Source organism: Pan troglodytes, chromosome 3, assembly GCF_028858775.2.
Source record: "Pan troglodytes isolate AG18354 chromosome 3, NHGRI_mPanTro3-v2.0_pri, whole genome shotgun sequence".
In the NCBI taxonomy this organism is placed as follows: Eukaryota; Metazoa; Chordata; class Mammalia; order Primates; family Hominidae; genus Pan; species Pan troglodytes.
The window spans coordinates 60,093,914-60,108,941 of NC_072401.2; the positions used below are offsets into that span (position 1 = coordinate 60,093,914).

General features: G+C 35.5%; 1 protein-coding gene across 2 annotated transcripts; it reads right to left on the reverse strand.

Moving 5' to 3' along the window:
* Window positions 1-6,259: 6,259 nt before the first annotated feature.
* On the reverse strand, window positions 6,260-14,711 carry HTN1 (histatin 1). Of its 2 annotated transcripts, XM_001143678.6 has the most exons (6): window positions 14,604-14,711; window positions 11,978-12,041; window positions 10,769-10,789; window positions 10,661-10,690; window positions 9,510-9,614; window positions 6,260-6,528 (listed from the first exon to the last, which is right to left on the reverse strand). In XM_001143678.6, the coding sequence occupies exons 2-5, from the start codon at window positions 12,026-12,028 to the stop codon at window positions 9,543-9,545; spliced, it is 174 nt and encodes a 57-aa protein (XP_001143678.1). In that variant the 5' UTR covers window positions 12,029-12,041; window positions 14,604-14,711; the 3' UTR covers window positions 6,260-6,528; window positions 9,510-9,542. The 2 variants fall into 2 exon arrangements, with proteins under 2 accessions (XP_001143678.1, XP_054539943.1); XM_054683968.1 differs by lacking the exon at window positions 10,769-10,789.
* Between the last annotated feature and the right edge of the window lie 317 nt (window positions 14,712-15,028).

Consider the following 15,028-nt stretch of genomic DNA (forward strand, 5'->3'; position numbering starts at 1 on the left):
TTCTCCAAAGCCTGCTACATGGAAGCTTCACCTGCATGATAGAACCTTGGTGTCCACATCCCCTTATCTTAACCCAGTCTTTCCTAAGTCTTTAGACAATAACCTAACTTTTTGACTCAATTGGCAATCAGACAATTGTTGAATCTATCTATGACTTGGAAGCCCCTGTTTCCAGTTGTCCCACCTTTCTGGACAAAACCAATGTATAACATAGCTTACATGTAGTGATCAATGTCTCATGTCTCCCTAAAATGTATAAAACTAAGCTGTACCCTGACTGCCTTGGGGACGTGTTCTCAGGATCTCCTATGGTCTGTGTCAAAGGCCATTGGTCACTCATTTTTGACTCAGAATAAACCTCTTCAAATATTTTACAGTTTGATTATTTTTGTGAACAATAATTTGTTGCCTGAGCATGTGGGGCCTCAGAGAAGACTCAGGACCCTGAAGGAGTTGCCCAAACTTGGAGCTAGGCTACAAGCAGGGGCTCATTGAAAGCCTCCCTGACTTTGAGCGTCTCCTCTAGTGAAACTGGCAAGTCCTCCTGAGCCCTGAACGTCCCTTTGGTTGAGGGTCCTTGATTTATTCTGAGCTGCATTTTTTTTTCGTGCTAGGAACTTGTTTAGGATCCTAATTCTATTTGAGAGGTGCATTTTTTTTTTTTTTTTTAGACGGAGTGTCGCTCTTTTTGCCCAGGCAATGGCGCGATCTCGGCTCACCGCAACCTCCGCCTCCCGGGTTCAAGAGATTCTCCTACAGAGGTGCATTCTAAAGGATCTTTTCCATTGCCTTTTTTTAAAGACAAGGAGAATAACCTCCTTTTGGGCAACCTGTTTGGTTTCCAGTTCAGAGAGGTACATTCTAAAGGGTCTTCTCCATTGCTTTTTCTCCCAAATTAGCACAGTTGTCTTGTCTGCATATTCGTGTGAGGAACTGAACTGTTGTTTTCCTAGACAAATGAGAGGCTGAGTTTTCTCAGTTCCGAAGAGAAAGGGCATTTTGCTCCTCCCAGCCGAAAGATGCCCCTGGGTGACCAGAAGCCAAGTGAGAGTATCTGGAGGGTTGACCTCCTGTGATGTGCAGCAGCCCTGCGGGGAACCCCCAACAACTTTAGTTTAAAAAGACTCATTAAGGAAATGTATACGGGAGCTGGTCACTCCATGTTTTGAAGCTTCTTGGTGGTAGGAGACCTCTGAAGAGAGAAACCAAGGCATGTAAGAGGGCGGAAATGACTCAGTGGTGAAACACTGTGGAGTCCCACCCACTATCAAGACAGGTCAATCCACTATGCTAAACTTGTCATATAATTTATAATCTAAGATTATATTAAAAAATAGGCATTAATTAAATGTCTGGGTAATTTCCAATTTTAAAAATACAGAAAAATATTTTAAACAGTGTTTTTTTATTAAGAGGTAAATATTTTTTGTCTAATTCAAAGGTTATTTAGAGGTATATAAAATGAAGTAAAAGGAACCAGAAAATAAGAGAAATATAAGGAAAGTTATAGATATAAAAAGATACTTTTGCTAAGAAGAAAAATGTTAGTAGAAATTCAACTTTATATTAGTAATAATCTTATATTTTGAATTTTTTCTTCTAAAATAATAAGGCTGGTTGTTCAAGAAACGTTTCTTTTTGCAATTCTTCAGATTGATATCCCAGAAGTTTGATGCTTTCTCTGTTTTGAAAAGGCCTGAGATGGTAGATAACTCTCCTTCACCTTTTGTTGGCTCCTATAACATCTTTTTATTAATAATCTAAAGCAAGTGAGAGAATTTTTTCAAAACAGCCAAATGAAAAATCTTTTGGACTGGCCTTTGTATGTCTATTACATTTATATATTTGTATGTGTCACGTGGAAGTGATGTTTCACTACCAAATTATTTGAAAAAGCTCTAATCTATTGGCTTAAAGAAAAGTCAGTGCTTAGCAGGCTAATAGAGGCTAACTCAGATACCTTTTATTTCACATGACTTGGGTAATCTTTGGTAAGATTACTTTGGTAAATTTAATCTCAAAATTCTCTCCAGTAATTTAAAATCTTAAAGTCATGGTTTGTCAAACCATGGTTTGTCAAACCGTGTTTTTTCACTGGGAATTGGGTTACTAAGAGTTAAAATAGTAGGAGAGTGAAAGGTGTTTCTGATGAAGTTTATAAGACACAAAGATGTATTTTTTTTGCTAAAGAAAAGTGTATTTTTTTCTTGTTTAAAGACTATTTAAGAGTCATTTTTAAATGAAGGAAAAATTATACAGAAAAAACTAAATGGGGCCGGGCGCGGTGGCTCACGCCTGTAATCCCAGCACTTTGGGAGGCCGAGGTGGGCGGATCACGAGGTCAGGAGATCGAGACCATCCTGGCTAACACGGTGAAACCCCGTCTATACTAAAAATACAAAAAAATTAGCCGGGCGTGGTAGCGGGCGCCTGTAGTCCCAGCTACTCGAGAGGCTGAGGCAGGAGAATGGCGTGAACCCGGGAGGCGGAGCTTGCAGTGAGCCGAGATCGCGCCACTGCACTCCAGCCTGGGCGACAGAGCGAGACTCCGTCTCAAAAAAAAAAAAAAAAAAAAAACTAAACTAAATGGATTAAGAGAAAATGAAAAGATGTGGAATGAGAAACCTTGACCCTTGGGTGGCCGTGTGGTTGCCCATCTTCAGGAGCTGCAGCTGGGCTGCATTCAGTTACTAAAGATAAAAGTTACCAGCGGAATTTAGAGCTGTATCATACCCATACTCTCAGGGAATTAGTTCACCCAATGCGTGAGGAAATGCAAACTAATAAGAAAAACGCAAAATATTCAATCACTTGCTTATTGTTATCTATAAATAGCTAAAATGAAAGTAAAAGCGTGCTGGGTTGGGTCTTCAGGCTAGACCAAGCTCAGATATGGGAATGTCTCATCTCAGGCCACTAACCTCAAAGCTACCCAAAAGAAAACTATGAACCCAGAGCAACAAAAAGTTACCTCTGAGACCTGTGGTTACTAAAAGGATAGTCAATGTGGGGGAAAGGCAAAATCAAGTAAGTACAAAATCCAGAGGGTATAATTGCATTTTGTAAATTGGTATCATCTCCTTCATGAGAAATCTTTCTGATAATGGATCGTAAAAATAACTACTTTAAGGGCAGTATCCTTAATTTTAAATGCTACAGAATGAAAAAGTATGTTTGGGTTAATTCAGGCTCCACAGCTCACTATTAAAGAATTGTTGATGAGTATATGTGATCCATATGCACAGGAGGTCATTCCAGAAAGAATGACCAGCCTAGTGGTCTGGATAAACACCACTGTAAGGTCTGTTTTTCCTAAGAAGGGGACTGCCCAACTCTCCCTATAAAATGCCAAGTGCAGCACCAAGATGAAGCAGCTGATATGCTTCATATGCAAGCCATGTGGGACTGGCTTTATGATAGCTGGCATATTCACCCACTGAATATCCCTATTATCCAGTCATGGTAAATGCTGGGGTTAAGAGGGTTCATTTTACGTGGGCACTCAAGGTGACATTACTCCTGCAGAATCTTACAACTGTTTGAGAAGACTCATCATGAAGGACTTTGCTGACCCTCATGAGTCTTACAGATTCTTAATAAAACATCAGGATATGGCTGGGCACAGTGGCTAATGCCTGTAATCCCAGCACTTTGGAAGGCCGAGGTGGGCAGATCACCTGAGGTCAGGAGTTCGAGACAAGCCCGGCCAACACGGTGAAACCCTGTCTCCACCAAAAAAACAAAACAAAACAAAACAAAAAACAAAAATTAGCCAGGTGTGGTGGTGGGCACCTGTAATCCCAGCCACACAGGAGGCTGAGGCAGGAGAATCACCTGAACCCAGGAGGTGGAGGTTGCAGTGAGCCAAGATCATGCCATTGCACTCCAGCCTGTGTGACAAGAGTGAAACTCTGTCTCAAACAACAACAACAACAAGCAAGCAAATAAAAAGCATTAGGATAAGAAGTAAATGCAGTAAATGGAACTCGGAACCAGAAGCCATACAAGAAATTAATGAAACCAAAAGTTAGTTTTTTCAAATGATAAATGAGATCAATAGACTGCCAGCTAGATTAATAAGAAAAAATAAAAGACAAGATTCAAAGAACCAACAGAAATGACAAAGGTGTCTTTACAACTGAGTCCACAGAATTGCAAAGATCCTTAGAGACAATTATGAACACCTCTATGCACACAACTAGTAAACCAAGCAGAAATGAATAAGTTCCTAGAAACAGACAATCTCTCAAGATTGAACCAGGAAGAAATGGATACCTGGAACAGACAAATACTGAGTTTAATTATTGAGTCAGTAATTCAAAACCTACCAATCAAAAAAAAAAAAAAAGCCTCAGACCACATGGATTCACAGATTAATTCTACCAGACATACTGAGAGCTGGTATCAATTATACTAAAGCGTTTCCAAAAACCTGAGGAGGAGAGATTCCTCCCTAACTCATCTGTTAAGCCAGAATCACTGCAGTAGCAAAACCTGGCAAAGACACACACACACACACACACACACACACACACACACACACACACAAACACACCCACACACACACACACACACAAGAAAACTATAGGCCAATATACTCGATGCATATAGATGCAAAATCCTCACCAAAATACTAGCAAACCAATACCAACAGCACATGGAAAAGTTAATTCACCATTGTCAAGCAGGCTTCATTCCAGAGATGCAGGATTGGTTCACCATACATAAATCAATAAATGTGATTTGCCACATAAACAGAAGTAAAAGCAAAAACCATATAATCTTAACAGATGCAGAAAGAGCTTTTGATAAAACTCAACGTTCCTTCATGATAAAAACCCTTAACGATCTAGACATCGAAGGAACATATCTTGAAATAAAAAGAACTAGCTGTGACAAACCCACAGCCATCATCATGCTGAATGGGCAAAAACTAGAAGCATTCACCTTGAGAACTGGAGCAAGACAAGGACGTCCAATCACACCACTCCTATTCAACATAATATTGAAAGAAATAGAAAGAGCTATCAACAAGATATAGTAATACAAAACTAGGAAAAGTGGAAGTCAAATTCTCTCTCTTCATGGAAATTTGATTCAATACCTACAAAACCCTAAAGGCTCCACCAAAAGACTCCTGGAACTGATAAACCACTTCAGTACAGTTTCAGGAAACAAAATTAATGGACACAGATCAGTAGCATTTCTATTCATGAATCATATGCAAGGTGTCAAATCAAGAACACAATCTCATTTACAATAGCCACACACACACAAAATAAAAACCTATAAATACATCTAACCAAGGAGATGAAAGATTTCTACAGGGAGAACTACAAAACATTGTTGAAAGAAATCACAAAAGACACAAACAAATGGAAAACATTCCATGCTCATGGATTAGAAGAATCAATATTATTAAAATGGCTACATTGTCCAAAACAATATACAGATTCAATGCCACTCCTATGAAATTGCCATCATTTTACACAAGAGTGGAGAAACTATTCTACAACTCATATGTAACCAAAAATTCACAATGGATTTGTACTTTTTATTTCTTCTGCTTGAAAATGTCTTTCTTCATGCTTACTCCCATATTTAAATTATATCTTTTCTAAAAGGTCACCTATACCAGAGAGGTTATCCTGGACTATCCTATTTGAGGCTGCTTCTATATCCTAGTCCTGCTTTACACTTCTTTAGCACACTTATTATTGCCTAAGTCATGTGTTCTTTGTTTACTTTTTGTCTGCATCTCCCAATTGCAATGTAAAAGCTCTGACAACAGGGCTCTGACTCTTTTTCTGTGACTGCAGCCTCTAGAACAGTATCTGACAGCTGGTATCACTCAATAAATTTTTGTTCAATGGCTATATTGACAAACTGATAGAGAGCATTAGATGGTTTGTGTTCTGAGTGCCTGCCTACTGCTGTGGAGTGACATGGGGGTCATCTTCTGGTTTGGAGGGCCTGAGATAAGAAGTGTGGGAATGTACAAGGCTAAGAAATGTGCTGTGGCAAAGGACACCAGAAACAAATAAAATGTTCGTATCAGTAGGTCTAGTAATCTAGATGTGATTGAGGACCATATGTTTGCAACACAAAATGAATATAACATGCTAAATTAAAAATAATCATTTCAAAAGAGCTATGGTATAAAGTACTATAGTCAGTGCTACTCAAACTGGGAAAACGAAGTGAAGAAAGAAATCTTTATATATGTAAATATAAAAAAGAGAAATAAAGAGCATACACATAATAATGTGCTAGAAATTTATTGCTTTTGGAGAGGAATGAATTTCTATTACTCAGAAACAGCAGTGAAAACAGCTTAACAGTTTAAATTGCAAGTATCTAATCAAACGATAATTAGGAAGGGAAGTATCATGAAACACAGAATTCACTAAATCATGGTCTTTCTTTTATTCTCCATTGCCTGATGATAATTCTTCAAAAAGCAGTGGTAGTGTGATGCGGTATGATGAATGAGAACAAATGAGTAAAAAGTGAATTTGCCAGTCAAACCTGTGCAGAAAAAGAAAATAACACTTTATCTCCAAAATGGATACTCCTATAAATACATTTATACTCTTGCTGGCAGAAAGTATGTATTTATAGATAGTTTTATTTATTATAATGCAGGGACCAAAATACTATTTGATATAGAGTAGACAATTAAATACTCATTAAGTGGGTATCAGAATAAATAAAAATTATCATTCAGCATTTGCAATTAAATTTAAATTTTTCTTGAGGTTTTCCATCATCATCTTACTTTATTCTCCCACTTAAATATAGCCTACACATTTCATCTATCTCCCCCAAATAATATTTTAAATATATCCTCCCCTGATTAAATGTCATCAGCAATTATCTAACACCTGGAGGATCAAGATCAGGCTTTTTCTGATATCACAAAGAGCAGGAATTCAATATGAATAAAATGTCCCAATACATTAAAAAATATTTGACACCTTTTGAACTATTTCAGCTTTGAATTGTAGAACAGTACTCTGTTATCTCCAAAATATTGCTTTATTTTGACATGTAATCTTTAGTATCTCATAGATTTTGGAACATTTTATGCTGTGAATATAGATAAATAAAACTGACTTTATGAAAAGGAAATTGTTACCATTTTCTATTTCCTTGAAAATTCCCATCTCCTTGTTGATGTTATATTAGTCATTCCTATAGCAATTGCTCATTAGAGTTGCTTAGGCATAAAATGTAAATTTTTTATGAGTTCCCAGATGGTGGTTGTGCAACTTCTTCAAAGATTTCATTTTAGGACAGAAAACTTCAAATAACATCCAGGTACAGAGTTAGTGGCAGAGAAGCCTATGGCCACAACCATACACCTTCCAGAACAAGGGCTTCTATATAATGTCTCTCAATAGTCTTTCCAACTCTATAAAAAGCCTAAGTAGTATTATAATATGTATTTGTCTATTAGAAAACTGAGGTATGGAGAAGATTAGGAATAGTTCCAGGTCAGAACTGGAACTATAGTTCCTACCCAGAACTCAGCATCTTAACACTAGTGAACAGAAGCTTTCCCTCGAAGGCATTTTTATTGTATTTCATTTTATTTTTTTATTTTACTTTAAGTTCTAGAATACATATGCAGAACATGCAGTTCTGTTACATAGGTATATGTGTGCCATGGTGGTTTGCTGCACCTATTGATCAGTCCTCTAAGTTACCTTCCCTTACTCCCTCCCCTCCATCCCTGGTTTGTGTTGTCCCCTCCCTGTCTTCACGTGTTCTCACTGTTCAGCTCCCACTTATGAGTGAGACCTTGTGCTGTTTCCTTTCTGTTCCTGTGTTAGTTTGCTGAGGATGATGGCTTCCAGCTTCATCCATGTCCCTGCAAAGGACAGGATCTCATTCCTTTGTATGGCTGCATAGTACTCCATGGTGTATATGTACCACATTTTCCTTATCCAGTCTATCATTAATGGTCATTTGGGTTGGTTCCATGTCTTTGCTATTGTAAATAGTGCTGCAATAAACATATGTAGGCATATGTCTTTATAGTAGAATGATTTACGTTCCTTTGGGTATATACCCAGTCATGGGATTGCTGCATCAAATGGTATTTCCGGTTCTAGATCCTTGAGGAATCACCATACTGTCTTCCACAATGGTTGAACTAATTTACATTCTCACACACAGTGTAAAAGTGTTCTTGTCTCTCCACAGCATCACCTGCATCTATTGTTTCTTGACTTTTTAATAATCAGCATTCTGACTGGTAGTGAGATGGTATCTCATTGTGATTTTTATTTGCATTTCTCTAATGATCAGTGATGATAAGCTTTTTTTCTTGTTTGTTGGCTGCATGAATGTCTTCTTATGAGAACTATCTGTTCATGTCCTTTGCCCACTTTTAGATGGGGTTGTTTGTTTTTGTCTTGTAAATTTGTTTAAGTTCCTTGTAGATTCTGGATATTAGAGCTCGACAGATGAGTAGATTGCAAACATTTTCTCCCATTCTCTAGGTTGCCTGTTCACTCTGATGATAGTTTCTTTTGTTGTGCAGAAGCTCTTTAGTTTAATTAGATCCCATTTGTCAATTTTGGCTTTTGTTGCAATTGCTTTTGGCATTTTTTTACATGAAGTCTTTGCCAACGGCTGTCCTGAATGGTATCACCTAAGTTTTCTTCTCAGGTTTTCATGGTTTGGGGTATTACATTTAAGTTTTTAATCTGTCTTGAGTTAATTTTTGTATAAGGTGTAAGGAAGGGGTCCAGTTTCGGTTTTCTGCATATGGCTACCCAGTTTTCTCAGCATAATTTATTCAATAGGAGATCCTTTCCTGATTACTTGTTTTGTCAGGTTTGTTGAATATCAGATGGCAAGCAGAGACCCAAATCATGAATGAACTCCCATTCACAATTGCTACAAAGAGAATAAAATACCTACAACTACAGCTAACAAAGGATGTGAAGGACCTCTTCAAGGAGAACTACAAACCACTGCTCAAGGAAATAAGAAAGGACACAAACAAATGGAAAAACATTCCATTCTCATGGATAAGAAAAATCATTATCATGAAAATGGCCATACTGACCAAAGTAATTTATAGATTCAATGCTATTCCCATCAAACGACCATTGACATTCTTCACAGAATTAGAAATAACTACTTTAAATTTCATATGGATCCAAAGAAAAGCTCATATACCCAAGACAATTGTAAGCAAAAGAACAAAGCTGAAGGCATCACACTACCTGACTTCAAACTATACTACAAAGCTACAGTTACCAAAACAGCATGGTACCAGTACCAAAACAGACATACAGACCAATGGCACAGAACAGAGACCTCAGAAATAACACCACATATCTACAGCTTCAGAAGCATTTATATAAATGAATACACTTCAAGGAGCTAACCCATGCTACATTTCTTAAACTGGAATGGTTGTTAGCTTATGGCTTTTTTTTTTAAACTGTCAGTGTTGACACTTCTAGAAAGACAAGTAACTAGAGTCAGCTTACCTCTATAATCATGCCCCATGATTACTAAGGATATCAATTGTCATACAGATAATTTGATCCATAGTCCCCATAAAATGGAAATTCTCGATGTGAATGATGCTTTTCCTGCATACACACAAAAGGAGAGAGAAAATTGCAGAGAATAGAGAATGACAGTACAAGTGTTTCTCAAAAACTGTCATTAAAAGCTTAGATTGTTAAAGTTGTTAAGACCTTGTATTTTATCTACATAAATGTTTTCAAACTTTTACATTTTTCTTTTTTACCAGAAAAATGTCTAAAAGTAGGTAAAAATGATAAAGTATTTACTGTTTGCTGATATTTTTGTGACAATAGCACATGTGGAAACACTGATTATAGGTAACCTCTCTAACCAGGGTTCAAATCTTCTTTAAAATATTACCTCCAAGCTACTATTTTGCTCACTATTGAGTATCATGGAAAGGATTAAGTTTCTGTTTCCAACTTAGGTGGTGCTTCTTAATGTCATTCCTTTAGTGATCTTACTTTCCTTTACAACTCCTACATTCTTTCATACCCACTGCTGTTAACACAAACAGTCTTCATCCATTTTTATGCATCTTTTTACTTGGTGCTTTTTTAACATGTATACTTGCTATGTTAGTAGGAGAACTTTAGAACCCAGATTTGTATTGATATTACAGGTCAAAATAACATGAGACTTTATATATATACAGTGAGAAAAATGTTAGAGAAATACAATTTTCTGTCTAATTTAGCACAGTCAGTTTAATTTAAAGACTGTATCATCCTCAAAAATTCAGAAGGTAGAAACTTACCACATTACATGAGTAGCCTCTATGCTTTATTAAGCATATGTTATACTTAATAGAATTAGGATTTCAACTATTCTTTAGGTCAATGAAATTATTTACAGGACAAAGATAAGTTCTCAGAGAATAATTGACAATTGACTTATTTCAGGTGGAATTGAGTTTCTGTTGAAATGCTTTTAGGACACAAGATATTTGTGACTTTTTGCCTTTGCATCATAAATAAATGAAATCAATGTGCACTTTAGCAATTAATGATATAGATATATTTGAGAGACAACTATTGATTCTTCTAGGAGAATAAATAGTCAGAGAGGAAAATTTATTTAGAGTGCACATTATCAGAAGAACACTTACATGGAATTTTCTTCTATACCCATGATGTCTCTATGAAATAAAAAGAAAAGATTAAAAATTCAATATATGATTATTTATCAAGTTTTCCGGTAAATGAAAATGTCTTACCTTTTCATGTGAATCAGCGCTCTTGGAAAAAAAGAAAATGAGAAAATAATTAATATTTTAATTTTAGAATTCAAGAGTAAGTATAAATATTGACTTAGCCACATTTATGATTAAACAGAATGGAGGCATTCTTTGGTTGATGACAGACTAAATTAGTTATTTTAGCTTTATGACATCTTCAAAATGAGTGAGGGGTAAATGCTATAATTAATGTGCTATATTCAAATATCAACTCATTTTGGTTTATATATCTTTTTTATGTAAGGAAGGAAAAGTCTGTCACTGGTGAATAAGAGAGTGGAAACTGAAAAATGAAACTCTGGATTGTTTTTTATATGAATATGTTCCATGTAGCTCAAAAGCTACCAACATACAAATATTTTATTTGCTGATAGAGACAGGCATTATGCTTTACTCTGTTCTTATTTGTTTATTTTTCTACTTCTATCCTTTTATAATAAAATCACGTGATAAACTGTGATATCATAACCAATTCAGTTTCGAAACATTCATTAGAATTTAGTGGATAGTTTGGAGTATTATTATTCTTTTGTGACCAATTTTCTATTAACTTCATAGAAAGAGGAGGAGGAGGAGGAAGAGGCGGTGGAAGTAGAGAAGGAGAAAGAGCTCCAGAGAGGTCAAGTGCTTTTCCTACTAATACACAGTAGTAAATGACAATAGAGCTGGGAACTCATGACACTTAATAAATATGGAGATTTGTTTTATGGTTGAAAATAGGCAGCTTTATTTTAGGAAGAATTAAATAATTGTATGCTGATTTTAAGAGTAGGTTGTGCAAGAAATGACTTGAAAATTCCTATTTTGACACCCTCTAATACTTGGGTTCCATTGAAGTGCACCTTTTTCTTTCCTCAGATTTCTAACTTCAGATGGTCTAGAGCTTTTCACATTTAAAGATACTTTCACAGATCTTAGTCCCACATATTTAAAAAGCTCTCTAAATTTTCTTTTACTTTTACATTCAAGTAATTGTACTTGAGTGTTTGTAGGTATGTGATGAATATCTATTCCAAGTCCTTAAAGAACTTATATAAGTTAATTCAAAGAAACTCCTTGTAGGGAAATATTAAAGCTTATAAAGCTGTATTGAGGTCAACATGAGTATATGCCAGAACACAAGGAATAAGAGAGACACTTGGGATAAGTACTAAGAATGTAGTCTTTAAAATTTCCAGATATACTTACAGTCATGGAAATCATGAGAGCCAAGATTAAAGCAAAGACAAAAAACTTCATAGTTGGCTGAGTCCTATAAAATCAAACATGAAAAATCAGTAATCACATTCTTTCATTCATTCATTCATCAAACTTCTATTGATGACACTATGCTTCAAAGCATTGGGAGACATGCTCTGTTTTCCAGGCTGGAGTGCAGGGGCATGAGCACAGATCACTGCAGCCTGGACCATCTGGGCTCAAGCCATCCTCCCACCTTAGCCTCCCTAGTCCCACTTGTAGCTGGAACTACAAGTGTGTGCCACCATGCCCAGTGAATTTTTTCTTTCTTTTTTTTTTAGTAGAGAATGTTTTTAGTCTCACTATATTTCCCAGGCAGTTCTGAAACTCCTGGGCTCTAGGAATCTTCCTGCCTTGTCTTTTCAAAATGCTTGGATTACAGGTGTGATCCCCAGGCATGGCCTCATGAATTGATAAGTAAAGGTGAGTGCTCTGATTTTGAAATATTAATATGCTAATGAAACACACAAATGGACATCTTAAACAGACCAAGAGGATGGGAGTAAGAAGGTAATGAAGAAAGGCAAGCTTGAGTTGGATTATATGGAATGAGTAAAGGGTGGTGTTGGGAGCCTATAAAGAAATAAAACAGAGAGGAAAGCATGTTAAAAATGCAAACAATTCAACACGTAGGGAGGACAAAACTGGAGAAAAGATGACCACTTAGGTTGTTGTGACACTACAGGGGACTTATATAATGACATTAAGAATGCTAATTAAGGTACAGTGTAAAGAGATATTAGGAAGGTAGAATGACAAGCAACGGAGACTGGCTTTATAATAAAGTCAGTGACTATGAGCCAGAGTTCTATTAGAGAATCCACAGATGGTGTAACCCTGAGATTAGAACATTAGTGATATTGGGCAGCGAAAAATAAAATAAAGAGAATTCACAGGGAAAGTGTTTGTAGCTACTTTGAGAAGTTGTACTGGTGAATATTATTTAACATTTCAAATAATATTATTCAACAAAGTTAGCCTCATCTGGGACTCTGATATGCTTTTATAATTATGTATATGCAAGTGTATCCAGTTCCTTTGCAGAAATAAAAAAGTATAGCAGATTACTTATTTCTAATTACAAATGTAAATAAAAGCATTTCCATTGGAAAATACAATTACCGCAAGACTTACAGTTACATGGCATTTTTGGCTGTTAATTGCAGCTATAAAGTAATTCATTAATAGGTAATTTAAAATTTTTTTTCTAATGTCTCTTACCTGTCATTTGTGATATAACATTACAGTAACATTTTTCATCTAATTATAATAAAATGTCCTGCTCTTAAACAGCCCTACATCTCTATCATGGAAAGCAGAACCCATGATTTATGGCATTTACCATATTATTTATTCGTTCATTTTGCTTCACTCATTTAAATGGAAACTTCTACTATAGGACTAACTATAAAAATTATGTATTTTGAAGTTTTTCTATTACCTAATATATAAATCCTACTACAACTCTTTTTATGATACAAAAGGCATGAGAATTTTACTGTTGTTAATGATTGTCAATTCTGTTGCAAGTACAAAATAAAAAAGGGTTCTAAGAAATTGGTCTTCTTTTACTAACACATAAACTGATAGATAAATGAACATAGATAATCAATATATAATTAATGGTTATGAAAAACAAACATATTTCCCAAGTGACACATCAATAAAAATTTGGAACAGTAAACTCTTTCTTTTCTAACACAAATGAATGAAAATGAGTTAAACAAATTAGTAAGATTGAGATGACTAACTCTTATACAGTATATGCTTTGCATTATAACAGAACTGTTTTAAATGATGGAAAGGTCAATAAAAAAGTAATAAAATAGTTTCCTATTAAGAAGAAAGTAAATTTTTAAAAATAAACCTTTATAATAATACATTTACCAAGAGAGAATTTATCAGTATCTTCTTGTAAAATTTGAACTCCTGCTTTAAGTTAAATGTAGAATTAATAATTAAGAGAGTAGATATTAGGTATCTAGACAAGGAAATAAAAAGAGTTAATTGAGGTCCCACCATCAGAGAGGATGTAATACATTGCCATACTCCACATAATTTACTTTGCGTGATGATTGCTGGTGTTAATTCATAGGAATTGAGATCTGGAAGTCATCTTCAGATCCCGATTACAAAATTGTACACATTACAGCATCAGGGCAAATAGCTAATGCATGTGGGGCTTAAAACCTAAATGATGGGTTGATAGGTGCAGCAAACCACCATGGCACACGTTTACCAATGCAACAAATCTGCATGTTCTGCACATGTATCCCAGAACTTAAAGTAAAATAAGAAAGTAAAATAAAATAAAATAAAATGAATTTGTGTGTGAGTTTTTAAAGGAAATATTTATTAGATGAATCATCTATGCTAATTTGAACAGTCCTATTAGAAATTATGGTATTCTATAGGTAATATACAAAAATGTAAATTATTTATTTAGGCAAATATGCAATTCAAGTAAACTAGATTTAAATAGATAATATACATTTTCATAAGTGGGTTACAATCTATTTTAGCAAACAAAAGCTTATGCTAATATATAATATTAGATTGTACTTGAACATATTACCTTTTACTCAAGAGGAGACTCAAGAAGTCAGTGAAGCTGAAGTGAAGTCTCAAGAGATGTCCTTTTCTATATGGCTGATGTATTTAAGCACGTTGAAATCTCCCTTTTGTTTTTCTAAATAGCATCAATTAGGAGATCATATGATTGAGACGGAAAGTAATGCCCAAAATCTGTCTCTACAAATTCTAAAAATAAACTTAACCAGGTGATTTTACAATAGATCATTGTGAAGACAAAGCAACCGGAAAGCGAATGGACCCATCACATGCTAATCCCAGTGTTAGTCTAGCCCTGAGTGAGTCAGACAACGGAAAAGCATGCTGGAGGAAACCAGGCATAGAAATGATTGCAGTGATAAAGATGTTTCTGTAGAATACCATCTACTACTTTTCAACAAATATATGTCCAAGATGGATCAACGCTAT

Bases quoted from the DNA above. Each gene is read 5' to 3' on its own strand.
- HTN1 (XM_001143678.6), bottom strand. From the start codon at position 12,028: ATGAAGTTTTTTGTCTTTGCTTTAATCTTGGCTCTCATGATTTCCATG. The intron at 10,790-11,977 runs GTAAGTATATCT...TTTTTTTCCAAG, and splicing joins CTCTCATGATTTCCATGACT to AGCGCTGATTCACATGAAAA. The intron at 9,615-10,660 runs GTAAGTGTTCTT...GTGTGTATGCAG, and splicing joins GGTATAGAAGAAAATTCCAT to GAAAAGCATCATTCACATCG.